Below are 18,920 nucleotides of genomic sequence, written 5' to 3'. Positions count from 1 at the left end.
TTCATTCCCAATGAACTTGTCTGTGTGTGTGTTGTTGTTGTTTATCAGTTTTTCATTTTTTCACTAAGAGTGATTTTTGATGGAGAGAAAAGAGGGATGTAAACCCATGAAAATCCCATGATTTCTCTCACTTAAAGAGAAGTTGAAGGATTGTGAGAAAGCGTGATAGTTTCCTTCCACATTTTCTCAGAATGTGTGAGAAAGCATGGGAAGTCCATCTTATTTTTATCAAAAATATTTCCTTGATTATCGGAGTTGATTTCTTGTCTTTTCCCAGTGCAAATCTAAGAGAAAAATGAGAGAGAAAGAAAGAAAAAGAAAAGAGAAAGAGGGGGAGCTGACAATGATGATCATGACAATGACGGTGGTGTTAGCAAAGACGTCAACAGTAATGACACTGAAACACATCTATTTATTGTATTTCACATAAGATGGATCACTGCAGTGCATTGACCTCAAATTCAACATCCAAATCAAAAGCAAACAATGAAATTAAGGCAATGTGTAGTTATAACTCAAACAGAAATATAATATTCCAAGACTTGAACTGAATCTTTCCCAAGGGATGCTGGAATAACATCCAGATCATACAACTTTCTACATAAATGTGGCAGAAAAAAGATGTTTCACAATGCTATGTGGAGTTTGAAAACTGGATCAAATAGTTTTGATGTTTGTTGTGATGCAACCTATTCTGTCGCATTTATTTCAAATGTTCTTAATTTCATGCTTGTTCATATGTTCATTTGTTTGTGCTAGCATCCTTTCACATGCAAGATTGCACTGAAATTAGAATCTCAGTTTCATAGAAGACACTCAGAACATGAAAATATTATTTTTAAAAGCAGAGTGAAAGAAGAAGAAATTAACCAGCCAACTAAACACACAAAAGACAGGACACACACATGCACGCATACACACATGCACACACATATACAAACACTCTTTTACCCTCTCACTCACTTACATACATATACATGCACACATTTTTTTTAAACCAAATCTGTGCCATCACCTTCACCATCTTCACTAACATCACCATCATTATCATGATTTTCATTCCCCTCTCTCTTTTCCTTTTCTCTCTCTCTCTCTCTCTCTCTCTCTCTCTCTCTCTCTCTCTCTCTCTCTCAGTTTTCTCTAAGATTTGTGTTGGTAAAAGACCAGAAACCAACCCCAATGCACAGGAAATGTTTTTGATAAAGATAAGGGGAACTTCCCATGCTTTCTCACAAATTGTGAGAATTTGTGTGGGAACCCCCCATGATTTCTTGCAATCAAGAGAAAACAATTTATTTCTCTCAAAGTGAGAGAAGTCGTTGGATTGCAAGAAATCATGAGCTAACAGTTGGGGTTGTTTGGGGATGTACATGACATAAAAAAGTCATGTATAAATGTTTGTGATTCATAAATGTTTTGAACAGAGTGGTTTGAAAGTAATAGGATATATTACTTTTTATCACAGCTAAGGATATGATCAGGGGTAATATTTTTTTTCACAGCTGCATGTAATAGCACTGCTTTGTTTAAAAGGTTTTAAAAGTAATAGTTTTCAATGTAAATATAAATTGTTTTTATTTTTCTATTTATATAGAAGTTTTAGTTTAAATTTTTTTTTTAAACTATGTCAGTGATATGCTTAGTTTTTATCCATTGTGCGCGTGTTTGTGTGTATGCATGCATATACTTGTAGGTGCATGCAGGCATCTGTGCATGAGTTGTGTTTAGAAATATTTCTTGTTTCCTTTCCCTTATCCACTTGTCCATCACCTTCACCTGTCAGATAGTGATGAAGTAACAGTGATCAATACATGTATATGTGTGTGTGTGTGTGTGTGTGTGTGTGCATGATCATGCGCGCGTGTGTGTGTGTGTGTCTATGTCTGTGTGTGCATGATCATGCGTGTGTGTGTGTGTGTGCGCGCATGTGCATGTGTGTGAGCGTGTATGTGTGTGTGTGTGCACGTGTATGTACATGTGTATGTGATGATAGCCTGACTGAATGACAAAGGAAAACCAGGAAGGCAGCCTGTTGTTTAAACGACTCCTTGGTTATAAGTGCTGAGAGCTTGGTTTGTGACTGAAGATAGATGCTATATAGATATTCCTAACAATGACTGTCTGATGTGGGCAGCATCACTGCCAGACATGTGGGAGCGCACCATCACTGTAGGTAGTGCCGGTAAGACGTTCAGCGTCACCGGATGGAAGCTGGGCTGGAGTGTGGGGCCAGAGAGTCTTCTGTATGGTCCCCGACTTGTCCACCAGAACTGCACCTTCAACTGTCCCACCCCATTACAGGTAACTGTTCCACCCATGTACAGGTAACTGTCCCACTCCTATAACTGTCCTACCATTGTACAGGTAACTGTCCCACTCCTATTACTGTCCCACCCCATTACAGGTAACTGTTCCACCCATATACAGGTAACTGTCCCACTCCTATTACTGTCCCACCCCATTACAGGTAACTGTCCCACCCCTATAACTGTCCTATACCATTGTACAGGTAACTGTCCCACTCCTATTACTGTCCCACCCCATTACAGGTAACTGTCCCACTTCTATTACTGTCCCACCCCATTACAGGTAACTGTCCCACTCCTATTACTGTCCCACCCCATTACAGGTAACTGTCCCACTCCTATTACTGTCCCACCCCATTACAGGTAACTGTCCCACTCCTATTACTGTCCCACCCCATTACAGGTAACTGTCCCACTTCTATTACTGTCCCACCCCATTACAGGTAACTGTCCCACTCCTATTACTGTCCCACCCCATTACAGGTAACTGTCCCACTCCTATTACTGTCCCACCCCATTACAGGTAACTGTCCCACTTCTATTACTGTCCCACCCCATTACAGGTAACTGTCCCACCCCATTACAGGTAACTGTCCCACTCCTATTACTGTCCCACCCCATTACAGGTAACTGTCCCACCCCATTACAGGTAACTGTCCCACCCCTATAACTGTCCTATACCATTGTACAGGTAACTGTCCCACTCCTATTACTGTCCCACCCCATTACAGGTAACTGTCCCACTCCTATTACTGTCCCACCCCATTACAGGTAACTGTCCCACTCCTATTACTGTCCCACCCCATTACAGGTAACTGTCCCACTCCTATTACTGTCCCACCCCATTACAGGTAACTGTCCCACCCCATTACAGGTAACTGTCCCACTCCTTCTCAATGTGAAATGTTACATGTGCTGAACAGAATTCATGCTGCACACTGGATCTCACTTTGCTAAAAGTTGAGTTATACCACTGAAGGGGTTTGTGGAGTGGGGGGGGGGGGTGCCACTGAAAGTCAGGTAATGGAGGGTGCTACCAGTCAGGTCCAGCAGAATGGGAGAAGAATGTACAGTCAAGTTGTGGTGATAAGGGAAGGAGAGAGGAATGCTGACAATCACAGTATAGTGGGTGGGAAAGGAGAATATTCCAACTAAAATCCTTGTGGATAGGGGTGGAGACTACATCATTGACAGTCACATTTAACCCTTTCACTGTTTCACAAAGTTCCAGAAAAACAGAAAATTCACATTTGTAATCCTGAGCCAAAGTTCTGTTGAAAAGAAATATATATATATATATATATATATATATATATATATATATATATATATATAGAGAGAGAGAGAGAGAGAGAGAGAGAGAGAGAGATAGATAGATAGATGAAACAAAAGATTTAAGTTTAACAATATTCTTCAGTTTCTTTATTCAGGAAACATTATGTGGAATTTACAGGGGTTTGGGCAGGTTCTACAGTATCCAGGTAAACATTTTGTCTGATACTGCCAAAAAAGGGGCACACAGTCAAATAGTGAAGATCTCTAGCAATATCATTTGTGGAACATTTACCAGAGATTGTTTCATTTGTGGGTACATTGTGGAAACACAGGAGGCAGTGGCCCAAGGTCTGGAGTTGGAGGAGAGGCGGCAGGGGTCAGAGGACTGTTACTTCCGGTCCCTGGCCAGGGAACTGCTACCTAAGCGTGACCGCCTGGCCCGGGTGCTGGACAGACTGGGGATGCACCCCGTGGTGCCTGAGGGAGGGTACTTCATGCTGGCCGACATCTCCAACATGGGTCAGTACTGTGTGTGTCAGACATCTCCAACATGGGTCAGTACTGTGTGTGTCAGACATCTCCAACATGGGTCAGTACTGTGTGTGTCAGACATCTCCAACATGGGTCAGTACTGTGTGTGTCAGACATCTCCAACATGGGTCAGTACTGTGTGTCAGACATCTCCCACATGGGTCAGTACTGTGTGTGTCAGACATCTCCAACATGGGTCAGTACTGTGTGTGTCAGACATCTCCAGCATGGGTCAGTACTGTGTGTGTCAGACATCTCCAACATGGGTCAGTACTGTGTGTGTCAGACATCTCCAACATGGGTCAGTACTGTGTGTGTCAGACATCTCCAGCATGGGTCAGTACTGTGTGTGTCAGACATCTCCAGCATGGGTCAGTACTGTGTGTGTCAGACATCTCCAACATGGGTCAGTACTGTGTGTGTCAGACATCTCCAACATGGGTCAGTACTGTGTGTGTCAGACATCTCCAACATGGGTCAGTACTGTGTGTGTCAGACATCTCCAACATGGGTCAGTACTGTGTGTGTCAGACATCTCCAACATGGGTCAGTACTGTGTGTGTCAGACATCTCCAACATGGGTCAGTACTGTGTGTGTCAGACATCTCCAACATGGGTCAGTACTGTGTGTGTCAGACATCTCCAACATGGGTCAGTACTGTGTGTGTCAGACATCTCCAACATGGGTCAGTACTGTGTGTGTCAGACATCTACAGCATGGGTCAGTACTGTGTGTGTCAGACATCTCCCACATGGGTCAGTACTGTGTGTGTCAGACATCTCCAGCATGGGTCAGTACTGTGTGTGTCAGACATCTCCAACATGGGTCAGTACTGTGTGTGTCAGACATCTCCAACATGGGTCAGTACTGTGTGTGTCAGACATCTCCAACATGGGTCAGTACTGTGTGTGTCAGACATCTCCAACATGGGTCAGTACTGTGTGTGTCAGACATCTCCAACATGGGTCAGTACTGTGTGTGTCAGACATCTCCAACATGGGTCAGTACTGTGTGTGTCAGACATCTCCAACATGGGTCAGTACTGTGTGTGTCAGACATCTACAGCATGGGTCAGTACTGTGTGTGTCAGACATCTCCCACATGGGTCAGTACTGTGTGTGTCAGACATCTCCAGCATGGGTCAGTACTGTGTGTGTCAGACATCTCCCACATGGGTCAGTACTGTGTGTGTCAGACATCTCCAACATGGGTCAGTACTGTGTGTGTCAGACATCTCCAACATGGGTCAGTACTGTGTGTGTCAGACATCTCCAACATGGGTCAGTACTGTGTGTGTCAGACATCTCCAACATGGGTCAGTACTGTGTGTGTCAGACATCTCCAACATGGGTCAGTACTGTGTGTGTCAGACATCTCCAACATGGGTCAGTACTGTGTGTGTCAGACATCTCCCACATGGGTCAGTACTGTGTGTGTCAGACATCTCCAGCATGGGTCAGTACTGTGTGTGTCAGACATCTCCCACATGGGTCAGTACTGTGTGTGTCAGACATCTACAGCATGGGTCAGTACTGTGTGTGTCAGACATCTCCAACATGGGTCAGTACTGTGTGTGTCAGACATCTCCAACATGGGTCAGTACTGTGTGTGTCAGACATCTCCCACATGGGTCAGTACTGTGTGTGTCAGACATCTCCAGCATGGGTCAGTACTGTGTGTGTCAGACATCTCCAACATGGGTCAGTATTGTGTGTGTCAGACATCTCCAACATGGGTCAGTACTGTGTGTGTCAGACATCTCCAACATGGGTCAGTACTGTGTGTGTCAGACATCTCCAGCATGGGTCAGTACTGTGTGTGTCAGACATCTCCAACATGGGTCAGTACTGTGTGTGTCAGACATCTCCCACATGGGTCAGTACTGTGTGTGTCAGACATCTACAGCATGGGTCAGTACTGTGTGTGTCAGACATCTCCAACATGGGTCAGTACTGTGTGAGACATCTCCAACATGGGTCAGTACTGTGTGTGTCAGACATCTCCCACATGGGTCAGTACTGTGTGTATCAGACATCTCCCACATGGGTCAGTACTGTGTGTGTCAGACATCTCCCACATGGGTCAGTACTGTGTGTGTGTTTGTGTGCCAGACATCTCCCACATGTTGATTTATGCATATGCATATAATGTTTATGTGTCAGCCGCCTTTGACACGATAGACCATTCAATCCTTTCCCATCTTCATTTTACATTTGGTATCAACGGCACTGTTCTAAACTGGTTCAAATCTTATCTCTCTGATCGATTCCAGTCTGTCATTGTTGATCATTTCCAATCTGAGGCCATTAAAATCGAACATGGAGTCCCACAGGGATCTGTTTTAGGCCCAGCGCTCTTCACGCTGTACACTGCTCCTCTCGCTGCATTTATCAACCGCCATAATATCAGTCATCATTCTTATGCTGATGACACTCAACTCCAGAAGAGTGATATCCCTGAAAAATTGTTGTCGCTCTTGCAAGAAACATCCAACTGCTTCCTGGATATTCAAAACTGGATGACTCAAAATAAGTTACAACTGAACACGGACAAAACTGAAGCAATGATCATAGGAACTAAACAAAAACTATCTTCCATCACAATTGACACAATCAAATTTGGCAGCACATCCATCCCTCTTTCCAGGTCAGTCAGGAACATCGGTGTTGTCCTTGACAATACACTGTCCTTGCAAAAATTTATCAGTCAGACATGTCAGTTCTGCTACTGTCAACTGCGGCGCATCAGTGCCGTCCGGAAATATCTGTCCACTGACGCAACATCTAGACTTGTCGTTTCTCTCATTCTCTCTCGCCTTGACTACTGTAACTCTCTATTGTCTGGTTTGCCTGCTTCATCCATTCAGTCCCTTCAGCGCATACAAAACTCTGCTGCCCGACTCGTCCGCAGAAAGAAAAGATCTGAGCACATCACTCCTCTTTTGCAACATCTCCACTGGCTCCCTGTCTCACACGAAATAAAGTACAAGATCAGCATTCTGTGTTATAAATGTATTCACAAAACTGCCCCTTCCTATCTCTGCGGCTGCCTTCACCTCTACACTCCATCTCACTCACTACGATCGGCTTTGGATCCACTCTGTTTACGTATACCCAGATTCAAACACTCGACTGTTGGCCGCCGTTCTTTCTCTGTCTCTGGACCTTGCAATTGGAATGAACTTCCTCTTTCGCTTCGTCAAGTCTCCACACTCAGTTCTTTCAAGTCTGGCCTTAAAACCCACGTCTTCCCAAATTAGCCTCCCTTGCCTGCCTCTTCCTTGTCTTTAGTTTCTATAGTTTTAGGGTTATGCATGCGTGTGAATGACTGGTGTGAAAGCGCTTTGATTTGTCTCTGCACAAGATTCAGCGCTATATAAATATCATTATTATTATCTCTAACATGGGTCAGTACTGTTTGTCAGACATCTCCCACATGGGTCAGTACTGTGTGTCAGAGATCTCCCACATGGGTCAGTACTCTGTGTGTGTGTGTGTGTGTGTGAGACATCTCCAACATGGGTCAGTACTGTGTGTGTCAGACATCTCCAGCATGGGTCAGTACTGTGTGTGTCAGACATCTCCCACATGGGTCAGTACTGTGTGTGTGTGTGTGTGTGTGTGCCAGACATCTCCCACATGGGTCAGTACTATGTGTGCCAGACATCTCCCACATGGGTCAGTACTGTGTGTGTCAGACATCTCCCACATGGGTCAGTACTGTGTGTGCCAGACATCTCCCACATGGTTCAGTACTGTGTGTCAGACATCTCCCACATGGGTCAGTACTGTGTGTCAGACATCTCCCACATGGGTCAGTACTATGTGTGCCAGACATCTCCCACATGGGTCAGTACTGTGTGTGCCAGACATCTCCCACATGGTTCAGTACTGTGTGTCAGACATCTCCCACATGGTTCAGTACTGTGTGTGCCAGACATCTCCCACATGGTTCAGTACTGTGTGTCAGACATCTCCCACATGGGTCAGTACTGTGTGTGTCAGACATCTCCCACATGGGTCAGTACTGTGTGTGCCAGACATCTCCCACATGGTTCAGTACTGTGTGTCAGACATCTCCCACATGGGTCAGTACTGTGTGTGTCAGACATCTCCCACATGGTTCAGTACTGTGTGTCAGACATCTCCCACATGGTTCAGTACTGTGTGTGCCAGACATCTCACACATGGGTCAGTACTCTGTGTGCGTGTGTGTGTTTGTGTCAGTTTGGGTCAGTACTGTGTGTGTGTGCCAGACATCTCCCACATGGGTCAGTACTCTGTGTGCGTGTGTGTGTTTGTGTCAGTTTGGGTCAGTACTGTGTGTGTGTGTGTGTGTGTGTGTGTGTGTGTGTGTGTGCCAGACATCTCCCACATGGGTCAGTACTGTGTGTGTGTGTGTGTGTGTGTGTTTGTGTTTGTGTGTGTCAGACATCTCCCACATGGGTCAGTACTATGTGTGTGTGTGTGCGTGTGTGTGTGCCAGAGATCTCCCACATGGTTCAGTACTGTGTGTCAGACATCTCCAACTGATCTATGCTCATTTAAATAGTATTTTTATAATCCAGACACATCAAGCTAACACTTCAGAGTCTGTTTATGTGCATTTACCAAACTCCAATGAAGGAAAAATCATAACGTATGCAGGATCTTGGTGGACTCTTATAAATTTTTTGCAGGATGTCAGCCAACGTCTTATTGGTACTGAACTGGTTAATGTCAGATATTCAAGTATTACATTATTCCTAGAAATTGGCTGTTCATATATCCATATAATGTTTATGTTAAATTGAACTTCCAAAAGATTTGATCCTGTTTGGAAATGCATGAACCTTTTTTGAAGGAATGAAGTGATCTTTTCTTCCTTCTGTTGGTGTGGTGGCTTCACCAGATGTGGACAGTGCTCACATTGACAGTGACAGTGACGAACCCAAGGACTTCAAGTTTATCAAGTGGATGATTAAAGAAAAGGTGAGGAGTGCACATGATAGTCTGTCAGTCTGTCTGTCCATACACCCATCTATGTACATCAAGTGTTTTCTGTCTGTCCCTCTGGTGGTCTAACTCTCTCAGACAGTCAGTCTTCATCCTGTATTTTTTCTTTTAAAATGTTTAGAGCAATTTTCAGCAACTGTATTCAAACTTTTTTTTTTCTAATTCTAAAAGAAGCTAATTGTCACAAGCTGTCAACTAGGACAGCCAACTGGTAATGACTTGTTTCTTCTCTTGTGTCTTGCAGTCAGTAGTGTGTGTGTGGGGGGGGGGGGGATTCCTGTTTGTCTGCCAGTTGTAATTTCATTTCTATCTTTTTGTCTGGATCAGAAGGAAAGCAACCCAACGTCATCATAATGTTTATAATCAATGAGTGGCTTACCTTGCACTTGCAAAGCAATGCAGCGATTGCTTAATGAACAACCAGAACAGTGGCTCTGCGATGTGCTCAAAGTTATACTGTGGATGTATTTTCACTTGATCTTGATAATTGCGCACAGGCAAACTTTGAGTACATGTGTTTTTTCATCACATTTTAATCGTTGGTTGCATCCACATTGTAACTGTTATTGGTCCCATCTTTCGGATGACGCATTGCTCACTGTTTGAACCTTGTTCACAAGGAGTTCTGTCCTGAAAAATTAACAGGAAAAAGATTGACCTGTACTAGCGATGACAGTCTACAGTAAAGAGAACTTCATTCAACCTTGTAAATATTTGCTGATTGAAAAACAATAAAGCAGATTAAAAACATAATCAGATTCCTTGATAAGTAGACAAATTGAAAATTCCTGGAATTTTTGTGATAATATTATAATTCAGGTGCAAATGCACAGACATTTATTGATAAATCAATGAAACAGAGTAGTAGAGATGGAAATTTCATTTGGTATTTTCTGGTAATGATGATTAAAAGAAACAACAACTATGATTTCAGAAACTTGCTGCCATTCCGCCATCTGCTTTCTATTCGGCTGATCATAAAACAATGGGAGAGAACTACATTCGTTTCTGTTTTATCAAGGTGAGTCAGTACTTGTGACATTTGATATAAATTTAAAGTTCCCTAGCCTTGTACAGCCATCAGGGCAGTGAATTCATGTCCACTGTTGTCTAGGGCTCAGCATTGTAAGGTGGGGCCAGGGCAGTGAATTCATGTCCTCTGTTGTCTAGGGCTCAGCATTGTAAGGTGGGGCCAGGGCAGTGAATTCATGTCCTCTGTTGTCTAGGGCTCAGCATTGTAAGGTGGGGCCAGGGCAGTGAATTCATGTCCACTGTTGTCTAGGGCTCAGCATTGTAAGGTGGGGCCAGGGCAGTGAATTCATGTCCTCTGTTGTCTAGGGTTCAGCATTGTAAGGTGGGGCCAGGGCAGTGAATTCATGTCCACTGTTGTCTAGGGCTCAGCATTGTAAGGTGGGGCCAGGGCAGTGAATTCATGTCCCCTGTTGTCTAGGGCTCAGCATTGTTAGGTGGGGCCAGGGCAGTGAATTCATGTCCTCTGTTGTCTAGGGCTCAGCATTGTTAGGTGGGGCCAGGGCAGTGAATTCATGTCCTCTGTTGTCTAGGGCTCAGCATTGTAAGGTGGGGCCAGGGCAGTGAATTCATGTCCTCTGTTGTCTAGGGCTCAGCATTGTAAGGTGGGGCCAGGGCAGTGAATTCATGTCCTCTGTTGTCTAGGGCTCAGCATTGTAAGGCGGGGCCCAATCCTTTCCTTTCTACATTTACCCCTTCCCGGCTGAAGTCAGAAAGCGTTTACACCTGGGTGGACAGAGGAAGATCAGACTAAAGTACCTTTCCCAAGGACACAACACCATGCTGAAATGGGGCCCCAAACCCTGATCACTGGTCAGCACTGGATCACAAGTCCAGTCCCTGATTCTGCTGTTTTTCCTGTCTGTTCATACAGAAGCTTTTGTTTGTTTGATGAAGTCTAATGATGCCCAAAACAGGCACAGTGGCAGAAGTGGTTAGGCACTGGATTTCTGATCCAGTGTTTTATTGATCAGGGTTGGAGGTGGGGAGGGGGGGCACTTTTTTTTCTTGGATTGACAAACCTGATAGCAGAAGGGAAGTTGTAACTTGAAGAGTGTGCGCTTATGCATTGGCTACCAAAAGCGCACTCAGCAGAAAAGATGGCTAGCTGTGGGCTAGCAAATGTGGGAGACTGGGGAAGAAGATGGAGAATTAACCTCAACATACACACACAAAAAAGATTGATGCTGCTTTTGTGTGGTATGCATGTGTTTTTTCTGTGTCATTCAATTAGGTTTCAGTTACACACACCTACACACTCATACAGACATGTAACATTTTGTTCATTTTCCCCACTACTTAGGCAGCCATACTCTGTTTTTCGGAGAGAGAGAGAGAGACGACAAACAGACAGAGACAGAGAAACATTGACGTATATTATTGTCTGTTCAGCCTTAAATCCCTCTAGACAAGGGGGGAATGACAAATTCGGGGAGAGAGAGAGGGGGGTTGGGGGGGGGGGGGTGCGAAGGAGGTGCATTTGTATGGGTGTTAAAAACACAAAAGAGTATGTATTTGAAATTTGAAATTATGGGAACATAGTTGGTGCATTTGAAACACCGTTTTTCTCCCATTTTTGGCATGATTTTTCACTATTATTGTCTTCATAGAAAGAAAACACCTTAAAACTAATTTGGGGGGAATATGAGTTGTTTTGCTATTAAGCAAAATGTACAGGCTTGGGAAAATAAAGAGGAATGCTATAAAATCAATTTCCTGTATCAAGACAGGTGGCTGATTCTGTTCATCTGAGCCAAACTGGTGCGCAAATGATAGCCTTACAGACTTAAGCTTACCTCAACCGCGTATCCATGGCTTTTAGAATAGAATAGAATATGTCTTTATTACCAAGTGTACCAGGGTCACAAGGAATACTTGGGGGGGTGGGGGGGGGGGATAGTACATAACAAGATATGAACATAAATAAAAAAAATCATACACAAATACAGATAAAACAGAAATTAGGATACATACAAATGCATATCAATATAAAAAAAACTTGTGCATACTCACACATGCACACACTGCACACACACGCACGCACGCATGCACGCAAACTCTCTCTCTCTCTCTCTCTCTCTCTCTCTCTCTCTCACACACACACACACACACACACACACACACTCGTTTGAATAGAAGCTGCATATTACATGTGGATGGGGTTGATGACTATATCTTCAGGTAGATGGTTGTTGATTGTGCAGTTTTATTTATCATACTGGATTTGTTTGAGAGACAGGGCATTGGCAGCTTAGAACATGGTAATACATGTTTTGATTCCATATTCATTATTTTTTCTACTTTTTTTTCCATACAATTAGTTTCTTCAAGCACTGATTTTGTGTAGGACCCATTATTCAAGTGTAAGAAATTATTTACTCTCTCTCTCTCTCACACGCTATATATATATATATATATATATATATATATATAAGGTCAGAAGTCAGGTTCAGTAGTATTAAAAGAAGCAATATCTCTGGAATTATTGTGTTGATTTAAACAAACCTTGACTGGACAATAGAAGGATGGAGAGGAAACATACGTATCTGAATGATATTGTTCTGCATAAAGCAAAATGCGTGTCTGAAAAAAAAAACACCCAGCTCTGTAACTAAAAAATTATAATGGCTTCGTGACCTTCCCTAACAGAATCTACAAAACGTACTTAACTATGTATACTTAAACTAAAATAATGTCAAAGCAGAGAATTGATTTTTGCCACTTAGCTTGACACACACAGGATATAGGGAATGTTACCACATCTACTTTCTTAAGATCCCCCAAGTCTGTAGGCCCTTAGGTCTGTGCCCCACCCCACTTCCACCCTCCAGCCCTACGCCACCACCAACAAAAAGGAAGGTCTATATCCTCCAGGTCTTTGTACCCCCAGGTCCATCTTTTCCCAGGTCTATATTTATCCAGGCTTGTATTTGTTTCATGATAATACAGTGTTTGGTAGTGGCCAGTTGTGGTCATTGGTCAAAACCAGTGAAAAGGTACAAATGATACATAAAATGTACTGATCATATAAAACATAAAACAAGCTGCATACTTTTGGGTAGTAGTAAGCAATGGTCAGTGAATAGTTAAACTTTGTCAAGAAGTCTTATTATTGTGTAAACGTCATTATGCAACATTCTGAAATCTTTTTGGTAGTGGTCAGCAATGGTCAGTTGTAGTTGTGTATGGGCCAGATCCTGTCAAGAAATTATACTACTACTAAAGCGTCACAAAATTAAACAATCTGAACAGATAGTGGTCAGTAGTCGTCAGCATTTGCAAGTTAGCAGTCAAAAATCTGCCAATCGTCATAATGATGCACAAATGTCAAAGAGCACTTTCAGGTAGGTTGTGGATAGTTTTCAACATGGTAAAGTAGTGGTCTGTATTGGTCAGCAGAAGTCATTTATGATCGGTTAGTGATCATAGTCAAATCCTGCCAAAAAGTCCAAATACTTCATGACCGTCACAAACTAATGTAATTTGAAAACTGTTAGTGATGAGCAATGGTCAGGCATCAATCAAAAACCTTCCAAGACATAATAATACTCAGATGTGACAAAATAATACAATCTGAACACTTTGGGGTGACGTTTGTCAGTGGTCAGCAATGGCCACACACAAAAGGTCAATGGTGAAAACCTTCCAACAAGTCACAATAAAGCACACACACATCAAAATATACATGGAATGTATTGATATAAAAGCAGAAACATTTGTGTGCATAAGGGGGGTGGGGGTGGGGGATGGCTTTTGGGGACAGATTTTCAGATTATGTCAGTGGAGGACCGAAACAGCAATGGGAGGACATCCCAGAACATCCCTTGGGGGATGATTGAGGACACAGACATGTCTCCTGGGGGATCTACAGAAGGGAGGACAACTTGGAACGTTTCACTGGGGTTCAAACCCAGGACACTCAGATTGAAAGTCCAACAGTTTAGTCAGCTGTTGCACCAGTTTCATGATATTTACCACACAGTGATTTTGTTTTTCATTCTTATCATGTTTTCTTCTTGTTTCATGTCAATAATGAAGACCATTCTTCCTATGTTTTGTTCTTCCAGCTGTAATGCAGACCATTCTTCCTATGTTTTGTTCTTCCAGCTGTAATGAAGACCATTCTTCCTGTTGTTCTTTCAGCTGTAATGAAGACCAATCTTCCTATGTTTTGTTCTTCCAGCTGTAATGAAGACCAGTCTTCCTGTTTTGTTCTTTCAGCTGTAATGAAGACCAGTCTTCCTATGTTTGTTCTTCCAGCTGTAATGAAGACCATTCTTCCTATGTTTTGTTCTTTCAGCTGTAATGAAGACCAGTCTTCCTATGTTTTGTTCTTCCAGCTGTAATGAAAACCAGTCTTCCTGTTTTGTTCTTTCAGCTGTAATGAAGACCAGTCTTCCTATGTTCTGTTCTTCCAGCTGTAATGAAGACCAGTCTTCCTGTTTTGTTGTTGTTTCAGGAGGACAGCACCCTGGCCAAAGCAGAGGAGATTTTAAAGAAGTGGAAGGAAGAGATGAAGTGATGCAGCTTGTTCAGAGCTCTCTTTCTTTGCCTTGTCTCTGTGTGTGTGGTGTTCACTGATGTGAAACATCTGAACTTGAGTCCCTGTCTGGACAAGTCTGCAGTTTGAGAATAGAGTGGTTATTGCAAGTGGATCTGTTTCACTACTTACTAGAAGTGACAAGTTTTTCATGTGTGGTTTTGTGTGATCTTGTGAAGATGGAAGTAAATTTATGGATAGATTTTTTTTTTTTTTATCCCTTTCCACCTTGTCCAGTCCTCTGTCACTGTGTATATGTTTCAATATTCAACATGTCAGCTTATCTTGTTCACCTGTCTCAGTATCTACTTTTCACTGAAGAAAAAGAAGCTTTAAACAGATATATATTCTGTTTGTGTCCTTTGTAATCTGTATGTGTGTGTGTGTGTGTGTGTGTGTGTGTGTGTGTGTGTGTGTGTGTTGGTCATTCATTTAAAGTCTATTCACTAAAGTGATTGTAAATGGGGAAAAAAATGTGTGTACATGTTTTGAGCATGTTTGTATGTATATGAGAACATGCACTAATTTTATACAGTTCATCATGTGATGGGAAAGAGAAATTTAGTATGGACAAGGAAATTTGGGGGATGGAAACAAAGTAACAGAATTAAATCATCAAACCATAAAGTCAGCTAAACAATGAGAACAGATAGAGTCCAATGCTGGAATACTCACAGGTAATTAGTTTTAACACATTTGGATAAACACAAAAATTCATGAGTTAAGGATGAAGAGCGAAATATTTTTGTATCTGAGTCGTTGGAAAGTATAGGAATGAACTCTTTCATTTTAACACAAGAAAGAATATTTGCATGTTTATTTTCTGTCTGCATAGGCATACAGAATCTGTGCTATATTTTGTTTTGAAGGCATCAGATTTCCATACATAAATAAGAGTCTGTATTTTCTTAGTAATGCTGGACTGATGTTTAGTGTTTTAACGTCAAACTTTGTGTAATCGCTTGCATATTTTATAAGGTTGTAAGGTTTTATAAGGTTGTGTTTGAACTTATCCCAAGCAAAAATTGTCAACAGGAGAATAACATTCATATAGAAACAGAGGAAGTTGACATCATTTACATCTGATTAACTCTTTGCTTCTCTTTTCATGGCCATGACAGCCTTCTGATTGTAATGTACAGAACAATTAGATAGTATCCAGCAGAAAGTAATCTCAGTACCTCAGATTAAAAGGGTAAATAAAATGGATTATTTCTATAATAATTACTGATCATGTTTGTAATTTTAACAATTTAAGAGCTTGAAATACTGACTTTGAATTAACGCAAAAAATGGTATATGGAAAAAGCTTATTAGGTAATTTGAAGCTATCAGAACTGCAAAATATCATGCTGTAAAAATTTATTTGTTGGATCCATGGTGGAAAGATTTCTCGGTTTTTAAATCTGGTATATAGGCTAGGCCTGTTTTATTTCAGTAAGTGAACCATCTGTTTATCTTTCCAAATGATTTTCTAATTATTTGGGTGATAATTTTTGTTGGGCATTTAATATGCTTGCTGGTAGTTTGATGTTATCTTCCTTCTTTAAATCAGTATGAAATATGTCAAAAGTGTACTGTCTGGAGTTCCCACACAGGAGCTGCCTCAACATTTACTGCAGAATACAGTATAATCCCTGCGGAAACATTGCAAAACCCTCCTTTGGTGCAAATGACGGCCATACACATAACTGAGGCAGCTAAGCTTGCTTTCTGTCACCTACAGAGTTTTGGATCTGAACCCTTTACTGTTCAATGAACTCTCAGACTTACACATCACCATCAACATGTCCTCGCTGCTCATGGACACTTCTCAAAATGAATTGAGTAGCTCAATATTTCCAAGTAATTAACTTGTTTGTTTGATTTCAATACTTGTTTCCTGTTTTTATTAGTGGCGCCTGATTAAAGCTGACATATATGAGGTATTTTTTATATTTTTATGCAGAGGCAAGAGCTGGGTGATACATTCACACTGTGACAACAGATAGGTTATATCCACATAATTCCAGACACTCAAATAGAAACAGCAGCCAGGAGATATCCTCACAATGCCACACAGACAACAACCAGGGAATATCCAGACAACAACCTGGGAATATCCTCACAATGCCACACAGACAACAACCAGGGAATATCCTCACAATCCCACACAGACAACAACCAGGGGATATCCACACAATGCCACACAGACAACAACCAGGAGATATCCACACAGACAACCAGTAAATATCCACACAATGCCACACAGACAACCAGGAGATATCCTCACAATACCACACAGACAACAACCAGGGGATATCCACACAGACAACCAGTAGATATCCACACAATCCCAAACAGACAACAACCAGGGGATATCCACATAATGCCACACAGACAACCAGTAGATATCCTCACAGTGCCACACAGACAACAACCAGTAGATATCCTCACAATGCCACACAGACAACAACCAGTAGATATCCTCACAATCCCACACAGACAACAACCAGGGGATATCCACACAATGCCACACAGACAACCAGTAGATATCCACACAATGCCACACAGACAACCAGGAGATATCCACACAATGCCACACAGACAACCAGGAGATATCCTCACAATGCCACACAGACAACAACCAGGAGATATCCTCACAATCCCACACAGACAACAACCAGTAGATATCCTCACAATCCCACACAGACAACAACCAGGGGATATCCACACAATGCCACACAGACAACCAGGAGATATCCACACAATGCCACACAGACAACCAGGAGATATCCTCACAATCCCACACAGACAACAACCAGGAGATATCCTCACAATGCCACACAGACAACAACCAGGGAATATCCTCACAATGCCGCACAGACAACAACCAGGGGATATCCTCAAAATCCCACACAGACAACCAGGAGATATCCTCACAATGCCGCACAGACAACAACCAGGGGATATCCTCAAAATCCCACACAGACAACCAGGAGATATCCTCACAATGCCACACAGACAACAACCAGGGGATATTCTCACAATCCCACACAGACAACCAGGAGATATCCTCACAATGCCGCACAGACAACAACCAGGGGATATCCTCAAAATCCCACACAGACAACCAGGAGATATCCTCACAATCCCACACTGACAACCAGGAGATATCCTCACAATGCCACACAGACAACAACCAAGGGATATCCTCATAATGCCACACAGACATCAACCAGGAGATATCCTCTCGATCCCACACAGACAACAACCAGGAGATATCCCCACAATGCCACACAGACAACCAGAGGATATCCTCACAATCCTGCACAGACAACAGCCAATAGATATCTTCACAATCCCACATAGACAACAGCCAGTAAAGTAGATATCCTCACAATCCCACACAGACAACCAGGGAATATCCTCACAATGCCACACAGACAACAGCCAGTAAAGTAGATATCCTCACAATGCCACACAGACAAACAGGGGATATCCTCACAATGCCACACAGACAACCAGGGGATATCCTCACAATGCCACACAGACAACTAGGGGATATCCTCACAATGCCACACAAACAGTAGATATCCTAATCACAATAGACAACCAGTAGATATCCTCACAATCCCACACAGACAACAACCAGGAGATATCCTCACAATCCCACACAGACAACAACCAGTAGATATCCTCACAATCCCACACAGACAACAACCAGGGGATATCCTCACAATCCCACACAGACAACCAGGAGATACCATCGCAATCCCACACAGACAACTAGGGGATATTTTCACAATGCCACACAGACAACAACCAGGAGATATCCTCACAATGCCACACAGACAACCAGGAGATATCCTCACAATCCCACACAGACAACAAGAAGGAGATATCCTCACAATGCCACACAGACAACAACCAGGAGATATCCTCACAATCCCACACAGACAACCAGGAGATATCCTTTCAATCCCACACAGACAACAAGAAGGAGATATCCTCACAATCCCACACAGACAACAACCAGGAGATATCCTCACAATCCCACACAGACAACAACCAGGAGATATCCTCACAATCACACACAAACAACAACCAGTAGATAGCCTCACAATACCACACAGACAACCAGGAGATATCCTCTCAATCCCACACAAGACAACAACCAGGAGATATCCTTTCAATCCCACACAGACAACAAGAAGGAGATATCCTCACAATCCCACACAGACAACAACCAGGAGATATCCTCA

General features: G+C 42.6%; 1 protein-coding gene across 9 annotated transcripts in view; it reads left to right on the top strand.

Moving 5' to 3' along the window:
• The window catches only part of LOC143275890 (kynurenine--oxoglutarate transaminase 3-like), a 64,382-nt gene extending 47,782 nt beyond the window's left edge, over positions 1–16,600 (top strand). For all 9 annotated transcript variants that reach the window (XM_076580203.1, XM_076580205.1, XM_076580209.1 and 6 more), the window contains 5 exons: positions 2,135–2,301; positions 3,914–4,100; positions 9,004–9,083; positions 10,042–10,128; positions 14,596–16,600. In XM_076580203.1, the coding sequence (XP_076436318.1) occupies positions 2,135–2,301; positions 3,914–4,100; positions 9,004–9,083; positions 10,042–10,128; positions 14,596–14,658 (584 nt within the window). In that variant the 3' untranslated portion in view covers positions 14,659–16,600. The remainder of the gene's footprint in view (positions 1–2,134; positions 2,302–3,913; positions 4,101–9,003; positions 9,084–10,041; positions 10,129–14,595) is intronic.
• The last annotated feature ends 2,320 nt before the right edge of the window (positions 16,601–18,920 follow it).

Source organism: Babylonia areolata, chromosome 31 (assembly GCF_041734735.1).
Source record: "Babylonia areolata isolate BAREFJ2019XMU chromosome 31, ASM4173473v1, whole genome shotgun sequence".
Classification (NCBI taxonomy): Eukaryota; Metazoa; Mollusca; class Gastropoda; order Neogastropoda; family Buccinidae; genus Babylonia; species Babylonia areolata.
The sequence above is the reverse complement of the archived record's forward strand: the minus strand, read 5'-3'. Positions and strand labels throughout refer to the sequence as shown.